The sequence below is a fragment of the Aulostomus chinensis genome, chromosome 17 (assembly GCF_037954235.1).
Source record: "Aulostomus chinensis isolate RoL2024-O1b breed Wild chromosome 17, RoL_Achi_v1.0, whole genome shotgun sequence".
NCBI classification, from domain to species: domain Eukaryota; kingdom Metazoa; phylum Chordata; class Actinopteri; order Syngnathiformes; family Aulostomidae; genus Aulostomus; species Aulostomus chinensis.
Genome location: NC_141336.1, coordinates 19,574,510 through 19,589,867, shown reverse-complemented (window position 1 = coordinate 19,589,867; position 15,358 = coordinate 19,574,510). Strand labels below are relative to the sequence as shown.

General features: G+C 43.7%; 4 protein-coding genes across 5 annotated transcripts; 3 read left to right on the top strand and 1 right to left on the bottom strand.

Annotated features, from left to right (window-relative positions):
- Positions 1–537: 537 nt before the first annotated feature.
- angel1 (angel homolog 1 (Drosophila)) lies at positions 538–4,659 on the bottom strand. Of its 2 annotated transcripts, none has more exons than XM_086182464.1 (10): positions 4,428–4,659; positions 3,089–3,940; positions 2,742–2,977; positions 2,562–2,631; positions 2,042–2,484; positions 1,793–1,937; positions 1,590–1,700; positions 1,488–1,512; positions 1,140–1,303; positions 538–993 (listed from the first exon to the last, which is right to left on the bottom strand). In XM_086182464.1, the coding sequence occupies exons 1-10, from the start codon at positions 4,510–4,512 to the stop codon at positions 893–895; spliced, it is 2,232 nt and encodes a 743-aa protein (XP_086038590.1). In that variant the 5' UTR covers positions 4,513–4,659; the 3' UTR covers positions 538–892. The 2 variants fall into 2 exon arrangements, with proteins under 2 accessions (XP_086038590.1, XP_086038589.1); XM_086182463.1 differs by having other exon boundaries at positions 538–1,053; positions 4,428–4,652.
- A 794-nt stretch (positions 4,660–5,453) lies between these two features.
- On the top strand, positions 5,454–9,511 carry lrrc74a (leucine rich repeat containing 74A). Its single transcript, XM_086181962.1, has 13 exons — positions 5,454–5,584; positions 5,769–5,944; positions 6,029–6,136; positions 6,233–6,326; positions 6,727–6,776; positions 7,168–7,249; positions 7,344–7,429; positions 7,498–7,692; positions 7,765–7,860; positions 8,007–8,150; positions 8,306–8,410; positions 8,564–8,649; positions 8,914–9,511. The coding sequence occupies exons 1-13, from the start codon at positions 5,482–5,484 to the stop codon at positions 9,509–9,511; spliced, it is 1,923 nt and encodes a 640-aa protein (XP_086038088.1). The 5' UTR covers positions 5,454–5,481.
- Positions 9,512–9,922: 411 nt separating this feature from the next.
- Positions 9,923–11,485, top strand: olfm4.1 (olfactomedin 4, tandem duplicate 1). Its single transcript, XM_086181961.1, has 4 exons — positions 9,923–10,042; positions 10,124–10,336; positions 10,398–10,545; positions 10,659–11,485. Exons 1-4 carry the CDS (start codon positions 9,923–9,925, stop codon positions 11,483–11,485), a joined length of 1,308 nt encoding a protein of 435 aa, XP_086038087.1.
- Positions 11,486–13,029: 1,544 nt separating this feature from the next.
- olfm4.2 (olfactomedin 4, tandem duplicate 2) lies at positions 13,030–14,747 on the top strand. Its single transcript, XM_086181958.1, has 5 exons — positions 13,030–13,092; positions 13,199–13,366; positions 13,438–13,650; positions 13,734–13,875; positions 13,954–14,747. The coding sequence occupies exons 1-5, from the start codon at positions 13,030–13,032 to the stop codon at positions 14,745–14,747; spliced, it is 1,380 nt and encodes a 459-aa protein (XP_086038084.1).
- Positions 14,748–15,358: the final 611 nt, after the last annotated feature.

Below are 15,358 nucleotides of genomic sequence, written 5' to 3'. Positions count from 1 at the left end.
ATAACAATCCCATTCCTGGACTCAACGTGCCTACAACTAAATTTATACATGGATTTCCTGAGCAAGGTTTTGAAAGTGGGAACATTACAGTGAACAAACAACCTGCGAGCACTTTCCCACCTTGGGTACTTTAACAAGATTCTAAAAGCATCATTATATGCCACCTTCATCTTCTTCATCTTGGCTTTGCTGTGGTTACACCATAGGTGTGCTGTGTAAAGTAGAGGGAAGTAAACTCTAAAAAGAGCTTCACTGCACATTTGAAATTTAGGTGTAAGCACATTGGCCTGAGGATTCCATTTGTAGCATTTCTGATTCTAGGTCTTAAGTATTTTAACTTTTACGATCTCTAGCTCTCACTCAAGACGGATAAAGGTTGGGAAACTTTAGCATTTGATCCTCCTTAGTTCTGGCTATCATAATGACACCCTTTTTGGGATTAAATTTGATATCATACTGCACACCGAGCCACCCACCCACCTAAGGACAAATTTCTATTCTTTGTGGGATGAATGAACTCAGAGAGGTGAATTAATGGAAAATATTTATTCTCACCATCTGAAAAAAATATTTTCTTTTCAAAATTAAACATCAAATTTAAATGCATGAGCAGGTGACAGCAACATAAACAGATCAGTGTGTTATTACACAATCATTGATCAATGCCTTTGTATTTTTTTTTTAAAATAAAAACCATGTGGAGCAGGACAAAATGTCAGCCCCCGTTGCCCTTTTTTCTTCTGCTTTTGAACAAAAATATATACATGCCTAATTGGATTAGAAAACTACTCAACCACAACAATTTTATTCTTAATAATAAAAACTAAGAACCAAATGTGCACACAGCAAGATCAGGCAGGGCAGACCAGGTAGAATCGTCCTTCTGATCGTATCAGGTAGCGTTCAGCTCCAGCCTGAATTTAGCCAGAAGACTGAGGTGGTCCGATGGGAATATGTGGTTGGGAAGACCTTTCATTGACCAGAGGACATCCTCTGATAGGAGGGAGAGACAACCGGTCAACTTGAGACCTTCACTCACAAAGTCGCTGCCGGCTAAGGAAAATGAATAAATAAAATCACGTTGTAAGTTACAAGTGAATGATGCATCCAGAGCTGTGACATCTTAAACTTGATTGTACCTTTGTGTTGACAGTTTACGGAGCGCTTTGGCGAATAGAAGATGTAGTCTACAGTCGCTCCCACCTGCGAGTGTAGGGTCGTGACCTCTGGATTGCCAGATCCCGGCAGCACATGTTTATAGACCGACTGGAGGTCTAACTGGTGACTGAGAGTGTGTCCGAACCTGAAACACACAAACCCGATGACTAACATCTCATTTCCTTTTAAGTACATTGTGTTTGTGATAGATCAGATGACAGGAAATCTAAATGGATCCCAGTTCTTGAGTCATAACAACTTATTCAGTTAGCTGCTTTGAAACTGAACTATAATCAGATTTAAAAGAGGCAAAAAATAGTTCAACTCACCTTTCATATGGCTGGTTTGAAGTGTCTGTGCACAAGACAACAGAGAGATTAAGATCCTTCCTGTGAAGGAATGGGATTCTGTTCATGTGCTTGAGTAACTACCTGGGGAGGCATCAGTCACGCCCGGTATCAGCTGCAAGTCATGTGGTCGCACACATGCAAGCGGGCAGAAGCGCAGCTGCAAGAGGAAGTCGTGACTGTACTGATGTTTCCCTAAGAGACAAAAAGAAAATTTTCAAACGGGAAATGAGGAAGATGATTATCTAAATTTACAACAACAAAGAAAAGGCTACAACTTCAACAACCTGACACCAGACTTTGTCTCCTATCTGTCTCCTGGATGCTGGTATACTGGCAGGAGTCAGTGACGCCCAGAGAGCTGGGCCACAGAGGAGCAAACAGTCTGTGGCCAGGATGGAGTTTATACGACAGATCCTCTTGACCTGATATCTGTTGGAACACGGGTTAGACAAACATGGTTACAAAGCTCACGTCACAAATATAAAGTCCTGATATTTTGTTGCTATTTTACCAGACATTCATCATAGCCTCACCATCCATGCTGGGAGACCGTGGAAGTAGACCTCGCCGGTGGTGATGAGCTGGTAAAGAGGCGTGTGAGGGACGGCATTAAAGTCTCCACACATAATAATATTACAGTGTTCACCTTTAGCCTTACAGGACTTGACCACGCTGTGGGTTTCTGCCAGGAGAACAGCTAACTGAGCCAGCTTCACGTCACCCCTCCTGGGGTTGAAGAGCAGGTGTGTGTTAGCCACACAGAGGAGCGAACCCTTAGCCTTGACCTGGGACCCCCGTGTGACCACCGGCTGAAGTAGCAAAATGATGCCTACATTGTGCCGGTCCAGCAGATCAGTTTCAGGCCTGAAGTACTCCAGTAGGTTGGCGGATACCTCAGAAAAGCAACTGCTACGATAACAGGTGGCACAGCCGTCTGTCTTGTCCCCGGTGCGCCGCTTGTACACACAAGTGTAGCCTGGAGAGACGACATGAGACGGTTTGTCTTTATCATCATAACATGGCGGTTCAATTAATTTGTCTCAGACCACCTACCCATATGAGACAGGACAGGGTACAACTGCTCATGGTAGTGATTCTCCTGGACCTCCTGGAGACACAGAATCTACACATGGAACACAAAATATCAATGGGCATATGAAAATTACAATTTAAAAGGTAAATTAATCACATCAAGTTTCTCTTTTCGTTTGATTCAGCTTGCATTTGACTCACATCTGGCACCCATTTTTGAATTTCCTCTAGAAGAAGGCTGCAGCGGTAGCTCCAGTCCAGCACCTCCAGGGGACAGTGTGTGTACAGCCCCTCATTGGCCTCCAGGAGGTCCTGAGCCAGGATGTTGTAGGACATGACAGTGAAGTCCATGGAGGGCTTTGTGAACGGGACGGGCATCAGGGTAGGCTCATCTGCAGTTGCGCTCTCATCCCTGTTCTCCCAAACTCTCCACATTACTGGGGGAAAGACAAGCCCATAGAGTCCCTGCAGATTAAACGCTGCATTTGTACAGAAAAGTAGAACATAAGAAACACATGAAAATGCCTCAGTGAAAAGGAGATTCTCACTCTCAAAGGGTCCTGTCGGCTCTACCGGAGGGTAATAACTCACAGGAGGATAATCCCACAGAGGAACATGCACTTCCCCTGTTAAACCAGGCCCTGCAGGAAAATGCCATCCAGGTTGTGTGTCATGTGGCTCGGTAAATGTAAGGAGAGGATTAGAGAGAGGGGATGCAAAGACCACCTCAGAATCACCCATACTCTTCTTGTCACCAGCAGCAGGAGTGAGATATTCGTCCCAGCATTCAGTTTCTTGTCTGCTGGGCTCAGCTGGACTTACTGACTCCCCGAAACTGAGGTCACGTGGTTGTTCTTTCTTATGATAGGTGGTATCTTGATGCACATCCTCCTGAGCTGGATATACTGACTCTTCAGCACTCAGTGTTTTTAGTTTTTCCTGCACTAGACAAGCTTTAGTTTGAAGCCACTCTAACTGGGCTTCCAGTTCTTGCTCTGGACTGAAGTCCTCGGACTCAGAGACAGTTCCGCCCTGTGTGTGCTGCCCCACACAGATCACATCATTTACTAAGTTCTTGTCTTCTTGTTTGAGCGCTTCAACTTTTTCCTGCATCTGGTTGTCCTTCTCGCTCATATCTACGCCCGCATCCCTGTGTGTTTCTTCCTGCAGGACGGTGGACAGCTGTTGTTCGGCTGCGTCACATCTCTCGCGTTCTTCCTTTGTTGGAGTTTGCTCGTTCATCCTTTCTTCCGTTTCTCCCTTCGACCCACTGCTCGGGCTCTGCGACTGATTGAGCAGAGTGTTCTCAGACTGGGTGACCCTCCTGTTTGTACCAGCATCACCATCCAACCCTGCTGTGCCATTAACACCTGCAGGAGGGAGATTCTTCTCTGACGCCTCTGCAACAAACAGCTAACGTGAATATTTCTACAACAAAATGATGTCAAACAGAGTTAAACGCAGTATACAATCATGCAGCTGGGTACAGAGACCACACAGCAAAACAGTTACACATGGTGACACAGTGACGTCATGAGGGGGCGTAAACCTCTAAAACAGGTGCAAGCTAACGCGTTACACACAAGCTAACGTTAGCCAACCTGCTGAACAAGGCAGGGGAGCTAGAGTAACGCTCGTGTTACTCATAAGCTGAAAGAGGACATGACAATGGGATAACGGGACACTTGTGAAAGAACAAGTTTGACTCAATAAACTGGGAGAATCTGCACAGTCAGCAGCGGTCTAAAGTTAACACTAGCAGCGGTTAGCACGAACTACTGCTGCGTCACGGGAAAACACATGTTTTCATGCAAAACTCCACGTTGCCGCGCCGACAGAGACGCTTTCACACACGGACACGTCAGTGTTTGGTGTTTGGTGACCTACCTGAGGGTCGTAGGTACCGCGACAGTGGGTAGAGAATGTAAAATAACAGGGTGCTAATCATGCTTCTAGCTTCCCCTCCGCGCATGCGCGTCTTGATCTTAGTGCAGGAGGTCAGGGGCCACAAACCAGACGTAGACTTGATTGGAGTGAGAAAAATAACCCACACATGCACGGACCACGGTGTCTGATTTCATTCACTGGGATTCTGCCTCTCAGCCACAGCAGAGGAGCCGCCTCCCACAAGGACCTGCTGCAGGTCCTGGAGGATGACTTAGTGGATTTCCAGTCCGGAGGAGGCCCCCCAATCATTGGTCAGCCCTACCAGATCAGAGCAGCTATACCTCTCTAGTTTTGTTCTCTCATCTCAGCTGTGAAAGTGACCCCTCATAACATGGAGGAAGACGTTGCTCGTGCTGAGGTCATTCCCAGTGACCACGACGGGGCAAATGGGGGGTAAATAAAGAAATACTTTCACTATACCTTTTTTTTTCCTAAATATATTTAGATGTATTAAGTCCTAGTATATGTTGTTACATCTTTGTATAAATGTACACATGTCTTGTTTCTGCTGTGGACCTTCAGCTGTGACGTCTCAATGACAATAAAGATTATCTAAAGGCGCTGCGATCAAGAGAAAGGTCCCTGGAGACCTAGAGGCACCAGCACACACAGAAACTGAGTTCAGCAGAGGGTTATAAAACAGTGCCATAATTCAAACATTCATTATTTGTTTTAATTAAATACTGAAATGAATCGCAAGGGGGAAACATTCACGTTTTTTTTTTGTTGCATAAAACGTCATCATGTTAAACTAAGTATGACACGAGAGACATTCTTTTGTCCTTTACTTTGGCTTGGACTTATCAAACACACTACAGCATATATTATTTAAAGCGCTCCATGGGACGTACCTGGAGGGTAGAATTACCTGCTGGGCAGCACGTTTCACAGTAGTACTTCACTTCTCCAAAGTACACATTGGAAACGTAGCTGAAGATGGTGGATCCCTTGTTTTTCTATGAGACATTTTTCAAATATTTCACAGGATTTAAAAATGTCCACACTCTCATTTGAGTCACTCTCCTTAAGAGATGAAGATGGTCCGTCTCAGTATCAGGACTCAGGGGATGAGTTTGACACCGACCTGGAGTCAGATGGTAGGTGCAGTGAATCATTCTTGGATTTTAAAACCATTTGATGACTGAGACACAAAGCTCATTCGTCCATGTAGACGCACAGACATACAAGAATTCAAGCAACAATTCGGATTTTTCAATTCAATTGTTCATGACTGTACCTGTAAACAAGGACCCATGTAAGGATGCTCTTACTGGTTTCCAGAAACAGAAGACAGCAACAAGGAGATGTCTATCGCTGACGTGTACCTGCAGGCCTGCAGGCTGGTGGGTGTCGTGCCCGTCTCCTTCTTCATACGAAACCTTCACTCTTCCACCATGACACTCAGCCACCATGGACTGGGACCTCTGGGCTGCAAGGCACTGGCTATTGCCTTGGTGGTAAGTTAAAAGAACAAGTAGTTTTTTTTAAGTGTGCATTTTTTTTGTTAAAATGAATTTTCTGAAGAGTATTTTTGTGTTTAGACTGATATGCACATTGACACTCTGGAGCTGGCAGACAACCACATTCAAGCAGAGGGAGCCAAGTACCTTATGGAGCTGTTGAGGGCCAATTACACTATTCAACATCTGGTGTGTAGTATCTTACATTCACCACCAGATGTCGCACAAGCGCTTTTCTGATCATATTTACAGTGTAATAGCAAATCTGCCTTCTTTTATTTTCAGGACTTGTCCAGCAACCATCTGAGGTCTGCAGGAGCTGAGCACGTGGCTAAAATGTTGCAGGACAGCATTTCACTAAAATCTATGAAACTCTCAGGTAATATACACGAATAACGTGAGGCTGTAGTGGCAGTCAGGGGATTGTAATTATTATTTAACTTCATTTTTATTGTGCCACCGCACAAACAACGGATGTAAATTGGAGGCATTACTATGCCCCATTCTTCATGGGATATCTCAGGAAAAGCTTGAGGGAATTTTGTCAATTTTTTTCTACAAACGCACACAAATGAACTGAAAAGATTTGGCCATAACTCTACAATTCACAAGCTAATTATTATGTCAACATTTCATAAAAATGTCTGATAGCATGAAAGGATTGACATTTTATTTTCAAAAGGTCAAAGGTAAACTTATACATGACTTAATACGAGAAAAATACTCTCAAAGTCTGCACCTCCTAAAGTTTATTTACAGCTCATTTTTGTGTCCAACAGGAAACGGATTTACAGATGATGATGCAAAATGTTTTGCGGATTCTTTGTCTGTAAGTTATTAACAATTTTCCACTTCAATGTTTTTTTTTTGCCTTCAAGAGATTATTGTGATTGGTAGATTTGTTTATTTGTTTGTCTGTTGGCAGGATTATGCGTAAGATTACCAGTCTGATTTGTAGTGAAATTAAAGGAGGGCGTTTAGCCTAATTGAGGGAAAAACACAGTAAGTCTTGGGAGTAGATCATGCCAAGCGTTAGCGATTTCCCATGAAATAAGCTTTATTTTCGCTACCAATTTAGGGTTCCTCCATATGACTGCACACCGTTTGATGAATGATTATTAAGTCTGGTTCAACATACTAAAAAGCATGAGGTTTGAAGGATTTTTCAGCCTTGATGGAAAAGTTATTTTTGTACTTTCATGCTTCCTGTGTACATTGAGATGAATTCCAGAATTAAGGAAATTGATCTGAGCCATAATGAGTTTTGTGGAAGAGGAGGGGCACATCTGGGACAGCTTTTGGGTACGTTATGTGATGTCATCAAATGTATTTTTTTCAAACAGTGTGAAGACAAACGGCCGCAGCACTGAACTCAAAATCTTTTTCTATTTGACAGCGAATAACGAGGGTGTGGAGGCGATGGACCTCAGTTGGAATCATCTCAGGATGAAAGGAGCTGTTGCGTTTTGTGCTGGACTCAAGGTATGGCTGACCCCAGATCAGTGACTTGGGTTAAACCAGCTGATCACATGAGCTTACTCTATACTCAGGTGAACATGATGTTAAAACACTTGGACCTATCATGGAACGGTTTTGGAAACGAGGGTGCCCTGGCTATGGGAGAGGCCCTAAAGTTCAACAACACTCTGGTGTATCTCAACCTCAGCAACAACCGCATTACCAATGAGGGGGTGGGCTTGCTGTGCAGGGGTCTTGAAGTCAATGACACTCTCCGAGTTCTTCTGGTGAGTAAATGAAGTTGACTAATAAATGTCAGCGTTATAGCCATGTAATGCTTCTCTCATACAATCCCATAGCTGGCGTACAACTCTCTAACAGTGGAGGGAGCTCTGGCCCTGGTTAACGTGGTGAAGAACACATCTAAAACTGCCTTGGAGGAGATCAACATCTGTGTGAGTGTCACTCAATACAGCTCAGTGTTCATATTCATCAAGAAAAGGTTGCAGTTTTTCTTTTTTCATCAAAGCAAAACTATAAAATCAAGAATAAGGAATGCCCTATGCCACTGTCATTATATTTTAGCTTTTAATCCCAACAGAACGTGCTAGTAAATGAGAATTTTGTGCGCCTGTTGGACGTGACGTGTCACGAACATCCTGGTCTGGATGTACAGTATGGAGGTGTTGGAGGGTTTATCGCTAAGAAGCCACCAAAACGCATCGATCCTATGAAAGTCATCCAGGTAGGTTACATACATCACTTTATAGAACTGAAAAATGTGACCTCATACTCAGATATACTGCTTTTTAGGCACCTTTTGCCAGTAATGACTGAAACTTTTGATTTTTTTTTTTTCCTGGTTATGCATTTATTTCTTGCCCCAATGTCTTTTTGAAGGATTATCTGGATCAACGTAAGCTACGCCTGTGGGATTTCTTTCGAAACATCGACAAAGACGGCACCATGCAGGTCCCTGTGGCTGACTTCAGGAGAGCCGTGCAGGTTTGAAAGCACACGCTGGTTCATTGAGCTGAACAATGTTATTACAGGAGGTGCTACAGTGAGGAATGAGATCTATTCGTGCAAAACATAGAAGTTTACATATCAGCGACTAACTCACCCTGACTTTCCCTCTGCTGTGTGGAACCTTCACAGCAATCCAGCATTCCTTTGGATCGATTCCAGATTGAGGAGCTGATTCAGAGGCTTGATCGTGAGCGGACAGGCCTGGTAGACTACAGGTGAACGTGTCTCATTATCCTTTGAATCGCTTTACTGAGTAAAGCGTGTGACGTATTTCTTGACTGTATCATGCACTCTACAGCCACTGATTCCATTTTAGTTTGATTGATGGCTTAATGTTAATGTATCAAGTGTTTTATGAGCTGTGCATTACCCAGGTATTCATCAGAGTGAGGTTTTTAGAAATTGCGTTGTAAAACAGTCACGTATGTCACAGACAGAGGCGTGTAAATGCTTAACTGGGATCTGATGTTTCTGTGCAGGGGATTGGCCGATACAAGAAAACAGATGATGAGGGATCACCGCCGCCAGCTACGCAAGGTGGAATCCCGTCAGAAGAAAGAAAAACAGAAGAGCACCCGTATCCTCAAGACCTTTCAGAGTGCCGTGGAGGCCGTTACACCACACAGCTCTATGGTCATTTCTCCAGGAGCCACCAAAGAAGACTCCAGCGGCCCACAGCCCTTCTCTGCCACTCCTCTTAGTTCTTGGCATCACATTGTCATGTCCAGCAGCAGTCGCTACTCTGTCACAAACCTGAGCAACGAGCACGGAATGACTTCGGCCTCCCGTCCCACCAGTTCTCCAGCTGTGCGCTCCTACTCTCAACCAAACTTGCTGGAAGGTTCCTCTCGCTCTGCTCCGGCCAGGTCCATCTCTGCACAGGGTGTGCGCTCTGATCCAGAGATGCGACACAGCAAGCTGAGCCCTACTGCTGACCGGCTGACCAGATCCAAGCCTGCTCTTAACACCAAGCTGCCAGAGGTTAAAGCAAAAACCAAGAAAGGGAAGAAGACAAAAAAGAAACGTGTAGAGAAAAACTCAAAAAATCATACTCAAACCGACAAGAAAACTGTCTAATGTGTCCTTTTCTTTTTGTCTGACGCCACTTGCTTCTTTCTTCCACAATAAAATGATTATGATTGATTCAATTGATTATCTGTAGATTCAATTCCTGTTTGCTGCCCGGTGCAGGTGTGATTATATGACATGGGCCTGTGAACAAGGACAGGTGCAGCATCCTGCAAGGGGTTGAATCAGGGTATATAAGCCCTGAATGTCCAGATCTCCATCATAACAGCACCAGAATGACTGGCACACTGTATTTCTTAGTGCTGCTGAGCTCCACGATGGCCTGGGGTGTAAGTAGGGTTTTTATTTATTCTTTTTCTTGAGGTTCAACCAATATGACAGGTACCATGATGTTTTGTGTGCTAGCGTTCAGGCCTGGGCCGTGACCGGAGTGGGAGGAACGTGACCGGGGGAGGAAGCATGGACATTTGTACCTGTGATGCCTTCTTGCCCACTTCTACATTTCCTGTGAAAGATCTGGTGGTGGTAGAGCAGACAGCTGAGGAGATCTCCCTCAAACTGGGGCTGGAGATGGGCAAGGTGAGGCCAACTGTAAGGGAGACATGATGAGACATTTCCAACTGGACAATTCAATGGATCTTCTTCCATTTTTGATTTCAGTTGGAGGACTATGAGATGAAGATGATAGCCTACGCAGAAAAGATTCTAAAGTTGAAAGTAAAAGTTGAAAAAATGGAGAAGGACCCAGATGCCTACAATAATGCTGACATAGATGATGTGAAGATAGAAATTAAACAAGTGGAGGCCCTGATTCAAGAGCTGCAGCTTTCCATTCGTAGCTCTACCTCTCTCTTCGAGTCACTGCGTGCACAGGTAAGTCCTGAGCTGAGGGGACCCCTCCAGACATGCTGGTAAACCAAATATTTACTCTTAGATCGCAGCTATGGTGGAGGCCCTCGACAAGCTGGAGGAGACCCATGACAAGAATTTGGTTCTGGCGACACGTCGAGAGTACATCAAGATTCAGGCGCAACTAGAGGAGTGTGAGAGACGCCACCAGGAACTCTTCAACCCCAACATTGGTAAATTACTGCAGGCAGGATCTACACCCTCTAGACCGGTTTAACTAATTTCCTCATCTCTCTCTCTCTCTCTCTCTCTCTCTCTCTCTCTCTCTCTCTCTCTCTCTCTGCAGGGTCCTGTGCACACACAGGCATCAGCAGGGTCAGCAAGCCCATCGTGAGTCAACTGAATGCTCATCTTAACTCCCTTTACAAATACGGAGGCTGGGGGAAAGATTCAAAGCCTGTTCCTGACAGAGAGTCCATGTACTGGTACGCTGGCAAGACGAACCCCGCCATTGTTGAAATTCTGTTCTATACTAACTACAAGAATCTAATCCTGAGAAACTATTTCCAGCATCAAACCCTCCACAGCAGTTGGTATGGTACAGGGAACAATTACATCATCCGTGCCAACACTCTGTATTATCAGATCAACAGCCCATTTGGGTTGGCCAAATTGAATTTCACCTCCATGACGTATGAGTCCAGGGTGATTCCTAAGGCTAGCTCCAGATTCACCTACGCTAACTCCCCCTATCAGAACTTTGACTTTGCTGCTGATGAAACAGGTCTGTGGGTTACTTTTAGCACAGAGGATTCCCAAGGTAAAATGATCCTCGCTAAAATAAACGAGGCCGCTTTCGGGGTAGAAGAGGAATGGCAGACCAGTATCTACCAACCAGGAGTGAACAACGCCTTCATGGTGTGCGGTGTTCTGTACGCAGTCAGGACGGTCGATATCCACACTGAGGAAATCTTTTACAAGTTTGACACTAAAACCAAACAGGAGAGCTACATCAGTGTTCCCTTTGAGAGGTTCCAGGATAAATATTCGAACCTGGATTATAATCCCACTGATCAGAAGCTCTACATGTACAATGACGGCTACTATGTCAACTACCATCTGTGGTTCAACCACACCGCAGAAGCCACCTTGGCACCACCAGTTCTGACCTAGTTTGGAGTATCACATCCCATCTATCAAACAATGATTTAATCTAGCAGTTTCCTAGATCAATCATGTTTCTTCCATCTGCTTAATCTCTAATAAAGGATCTTGTGCATTAAAAAAGACTGTTTTTCTTCTTCTGTGAATTATGATCGAAGGTTTTTACGCTCAAGACTGGACAGTTTCATGCCTAAACCCTCATTGACGAATTCAAACGCACAATCAACCACAAATTCCAGCACGTAAACCCATCAGCGTCAAACAGGATGGTGACCAAATATGGAAAAGCTGCACTTCTTTTTTGCTGAATTTATGTCTAACATTGTGTATCTGATCTGGGTGATAGATCATAATATATACAGACTATAAATCTGAAGTACGATTAAAGCGGATGGAGACTTTGTTCAATAACATTTTATTTGCAACTGCAATACTTGCAACTCCTTAAAAGTCTTAACTGAGACAAAAAAAATGCAGCGTACATTTGTTTTTCAGTATTTTTGACAACAGCATGATACTTTTTCTGACAATAAAAAGACGCATTTATACATACACATATGTCTATTCTGATTGATATTGAAATAATAAAGCCTTGATCTCTCTCAATATATTAGAGCAAAAATACACATTGAAGGAAATGTTTACTTCCACACTAGCAGGAGCATTTTATGTATCATTTTAGATTACCAGTGCTAGATTGTAGAATCAAAAGACAGTTTATTTTTGTTCTTTCAGTATTTTGTTTTGTTTACATGAGAAAGATGTCATTTTTACTTGCACGACAATTTAATTTATAACTTAACTTTAAAGTTTGATAGAGACAACAGTTATTTGCCGAAAGAAGGCTGGATGATATCCCACTCATGTGAGGTAAAAATAAGGATACTTCCTCAGATACCCACTTGAAAGTATTCAGTCGCATTCGTCACTAAATTAGCACATCATAAATTAACACGTGAAATGGCAATGTGATAGGAGAAGGAGGAAACAAACAGTAAACCGTAGCAGCAGCAGGAACCGTACCTGATTTGACCATTTTGACTGTCCAGGACATGATGGACATGAGCGTCATGATGCAGATTTCCATCTTTTGAACTATAAAGTCTGACATTATTGCCCAAGTCACTTGGGTACCAACCTATAAAAAAAAGAAGTGTAAACTGGCTATTAAGATAAAAATTACCCACAAAAAAAAAGATATTGCGCATGAAGTCAACAACAGTGGAGTCACTTCATTTAAGGTCATTTCACATCAGTGCGCAGTCAGCACAATGCGCCCACCAGATAGTTTCCTGTCATAGAACAAGCTAACCTCCTCTAACAGGCCATAAACCGTGAGATGCTGCCAGAAACAGCAACATATCGCATGTTTCTCATCCGTTTGAATCTGCCCTGACGTGTCCTCATAAACAGACTTGTGAATGAACATCTGCTCTTCCAAATAACAGCTATGGGAATTGTGAAGGTGTCTTTGATGATCTGATAAGACTCGCCTTTAAAAACCTTGTGACCAGGCCGTCCGCAGAGACACTTGAGAGGTGAACTGAGACACCATGCTGCTGGTCCTGCTGCTGCTGCTGCTCTTACCAGCCTTCAGTCCTGCTTCAGCCTGGATCGTAAGTGACTTTAAAAAAAAAAAGATGAAGATAGATGACCACATGTTGTCACTGATGATGATGATGACGATGATGATGATATCTACTGTATATTTGTCATTTTCAGCCAGTGGAGGACTGGGGGTCTGGTAACGTGACTGCATCAGTGGGTGAGACAGGTCAGTGTGTTTGTCATGTGTATCTACCTGATGTCGCCTTCCCCGCCAACCGCGTGGAGCACATGCAACAAGTTAGCAAGGAGCTAATGCTGGAGGTGGAAATTCAAAAGGGCAAGGTAGGATGCAACTGATCAGGGCTGACCGGTAATCTGAGGTTGGCATCATCACACCCACTGTGCTCTTTTAGCTGGTGACCTATGAGGGGAGGCTGGAGGTCTATCTGAAGGACCTGAAGCATCTGACTCTCAGAGTCGCGATACTGGAGAGCAGCGCTGACAGCTACATCAGACTGGACTTTGAGCTGCTCAGGATTGAGCTCAGAGAGTTTGAGGCTCTGGTGTCTCAGCTTAAAGACTCCCTCAACTCTTCCTCGCCACTGTTTGACAGTCTGTATACTGAGGTGAAGAACCACATTCAATCCCAGAATCTGTTATTCTTACTACGTTACATTTACAGCATTGCCACAATTTATTTTGATCCTAGATCCTCAACATGACCCTCATTGTGAACCAACTGGAGATTTATGACAAGACCAACCTGGAGGTTATCCGCCTTCAGTTTACCAAACTACAGAGGAAGCTGGAGGAGTGCCAGAAGGAGCAGGAGTTCCTCAAGCCAGATATTGGTGAGTCAAACAATCACATGATTTAGAATTAAAGATAATAAGCTACCAGCCGATGTAAACCCTTTTCTTGTCTCCCAGGCAACTGCAACCACACAGGAATCCTGAGCATCAGCAAACCCACGGTTCTTCAACTAAACGCTGATTTGAATGCAGGCTATATATATGGAGGCTGGGGAAAAGACTCCAAACCTCTTCGAGGCCACGAGTCGATGTACTTCTATGACGGATACTCCAATCCCACACTGTATGACTTCGCTTTGTATTCAAACTATGATAATCTGATCCTGAGGTCAGCGTTCAAACACCCAGACCTGATGAGAGGCTGGTACGGTTTGGGTAATAATTTCATCATTCGTGCAAACACCATATATTATCAGCTCAGCTCGCCTTTTAGCATGAGTAAACTGAACCTAACCAGCTCAGTATACGAGCACAGAGTGATCCCAGCAGCCAGTCAAGCCTTCTCCTACAGCTACTTTGATAATCAGAACATGGACTTTGCAGCTGATGAGAGAGGATTATGGGTAATGTATGCTTCAGGGGAAAGCAAGGGTAAAATCATCCTGGCTAAGATAGATGAGAAATCCTTCGGCATTGAGGAAGAGTGGAAAACAGGTGTGTTTAAGCAGTTAGCTGGTAATGCCTTCATGGCCTGTGGAGTCATGTACGCTACCAGGTCAGTGGATCTGAACACGGAGGAGATCTTCTACACGTTCGACACCAGCACAAGGGAGGAGAAACACCTCAGCATCCCCTTTCAGAAGTTCCAGGAGCAATACAGCAACCTGGACTATAATCCCACCGATCAGAAGCTCTACATGTACAACAACGGCTACTACGTGTCCTACAATGTGAAATTCAACAAAGAATGATTCATCCTGTGTGTCATCAAGCGCATTGTGATTAATACGATTGATCTGTACTCACTCTGTCTGTTGATGTAGCGCTTTAAAGCTTATTACAGTGACGTATTCCTCAATAAAATCAAAGTGAAGCATTTAAGTGATGCTACTGGTCCTCGCTGATTTATACAATACCTGGAAACCTGAATATTGTCAAAAAGGGCATTTCAATGAAAGTGAAAATGGACAAAAGTCTGTGGGATAGAAAATGTTATCAGTAAGGATTCTTCCAAAGATTTTTTTTATTCTACGAGAGACATTCGGTGGACAAAGGTCATGATTAATGCAGCAGTGACTTCCATGTGATAAAAATACAGTCACATGTAGTACAATCACAGTATTTCTAATGCCCCGTATAGCATGAGGAGTACATTTGTCATTAGATGAAAGGTTTAGAAGGAGCTCAACTTTTTTTTTTTTTTTTGCATAATGGGTATTTTAAAGCCATACATTCCAAAAATATACTAAAGAAAGTTCAAAAAAATCCCTCTATCATTCAATAATCACACAAGATAAACATGAGTGTTGACTTCTTGCTGCATGTACTGCAGAGCGTACAAGATATTATACAGTGGAGAGAA

What these genes read in the sequence shown, in the direction of transcription:
- angel1 (XM_086182463.1), bottom strand. Translation starts at nt 4,512, where the DNA reads ATGCGCGGAGGGGAAGCTAGAAGCATGATTAGCACCCTGTTATTTTAC. An exon ending in GCCGACAGGACCCTTTGAGA is followed by an intron (nt 2,978 to 3,088) that starts GTGAGAATCTCC and finishes TCTTTCCCCCAG; the next exon opens with TAATGTGGAGAGTTTGGGAG. An exon ending in CGTAAACTGTCAACACAAAG is followed by an intron (nt 1,054 to 1,139) that starts GTACAATCAAGT and finishes CATTTTCCTTAG; the next exon opens with CCGGCAGCGACTTTGTGAGT.
- lrrc74a (XM_086181962.1), top strand. Translation starts at nt 5,482, where the DNA reads ATGTCCACACTCTCATTTGAGTCACTCTCCTTAAGAGATGAAGATGGT. An exon ending in AAAATCTATGAAACTCTCAG is followed by an intron (nt 6,327 to 6,726) that starts GTAATATACACG and finishes TGTGTCCAACAG; the next exon opens with GAAACGGATTTACAGATGAT. An exon ending in TGGAGGAGATCAACATCTGT is followed by an intron (nt 7,861 to 8,006) that starts GTGAGTGTCACT and finishes TAATCCCAACAG; the next exon opens with AACGTGCTAGTAAATGAGAA.
- olfm4.1 (XM_086181961.1), top strand. Translation starts at nt 9,923, where the DNA reads ATGGACATTTGTACCTGTGATGCCTTCTTGCCCACTTCTACATTTCCT. An exon ending in TGGGGCTGGAGATGGGCAAG is followed by an intron (nt 10,043 to 10,123) that starts GTGAGGCCAACT and finishes TTTTGATTTCAG; the next exon opens with TTGGAGGACTATGAGATGAA. An exon ending in TCGAGTCACTGCGTGCACAG is followed by an intron (nt 10,337 to 10,397) that starts GTAAGTCCTGAG and finishes ATTTACTCTTAG; the next exon opens with ATCGCAGCTATGGTGGAGGC.
- olfm4.2 (XM_086181958.1), top strand. Translation starts at nt 13,030, where the DNA reads ATGCTGCTGGTCCTGCTGCTGCTGCTGCTCTTACCAGCCTTCAGTCCT. An exon ending in GTCCTGCTTCAGCCTGGATC is followed by an intron (nt 13,093 to 13,198) that starts GTAAGTGACTTT and finishes TGTCATTTTCAG; the next exon opens with CCAGTGGAGGACTGGGGGTC. An exon ending in GTTCCTCAAGCCAGATATTG is followed by an intron (nt 13,876 to 13,953) that starts GTGAGTCAAACA and finishes CTTGTCTCCCAG; the next exon opens with GCAACTGCAACCACACAGGA.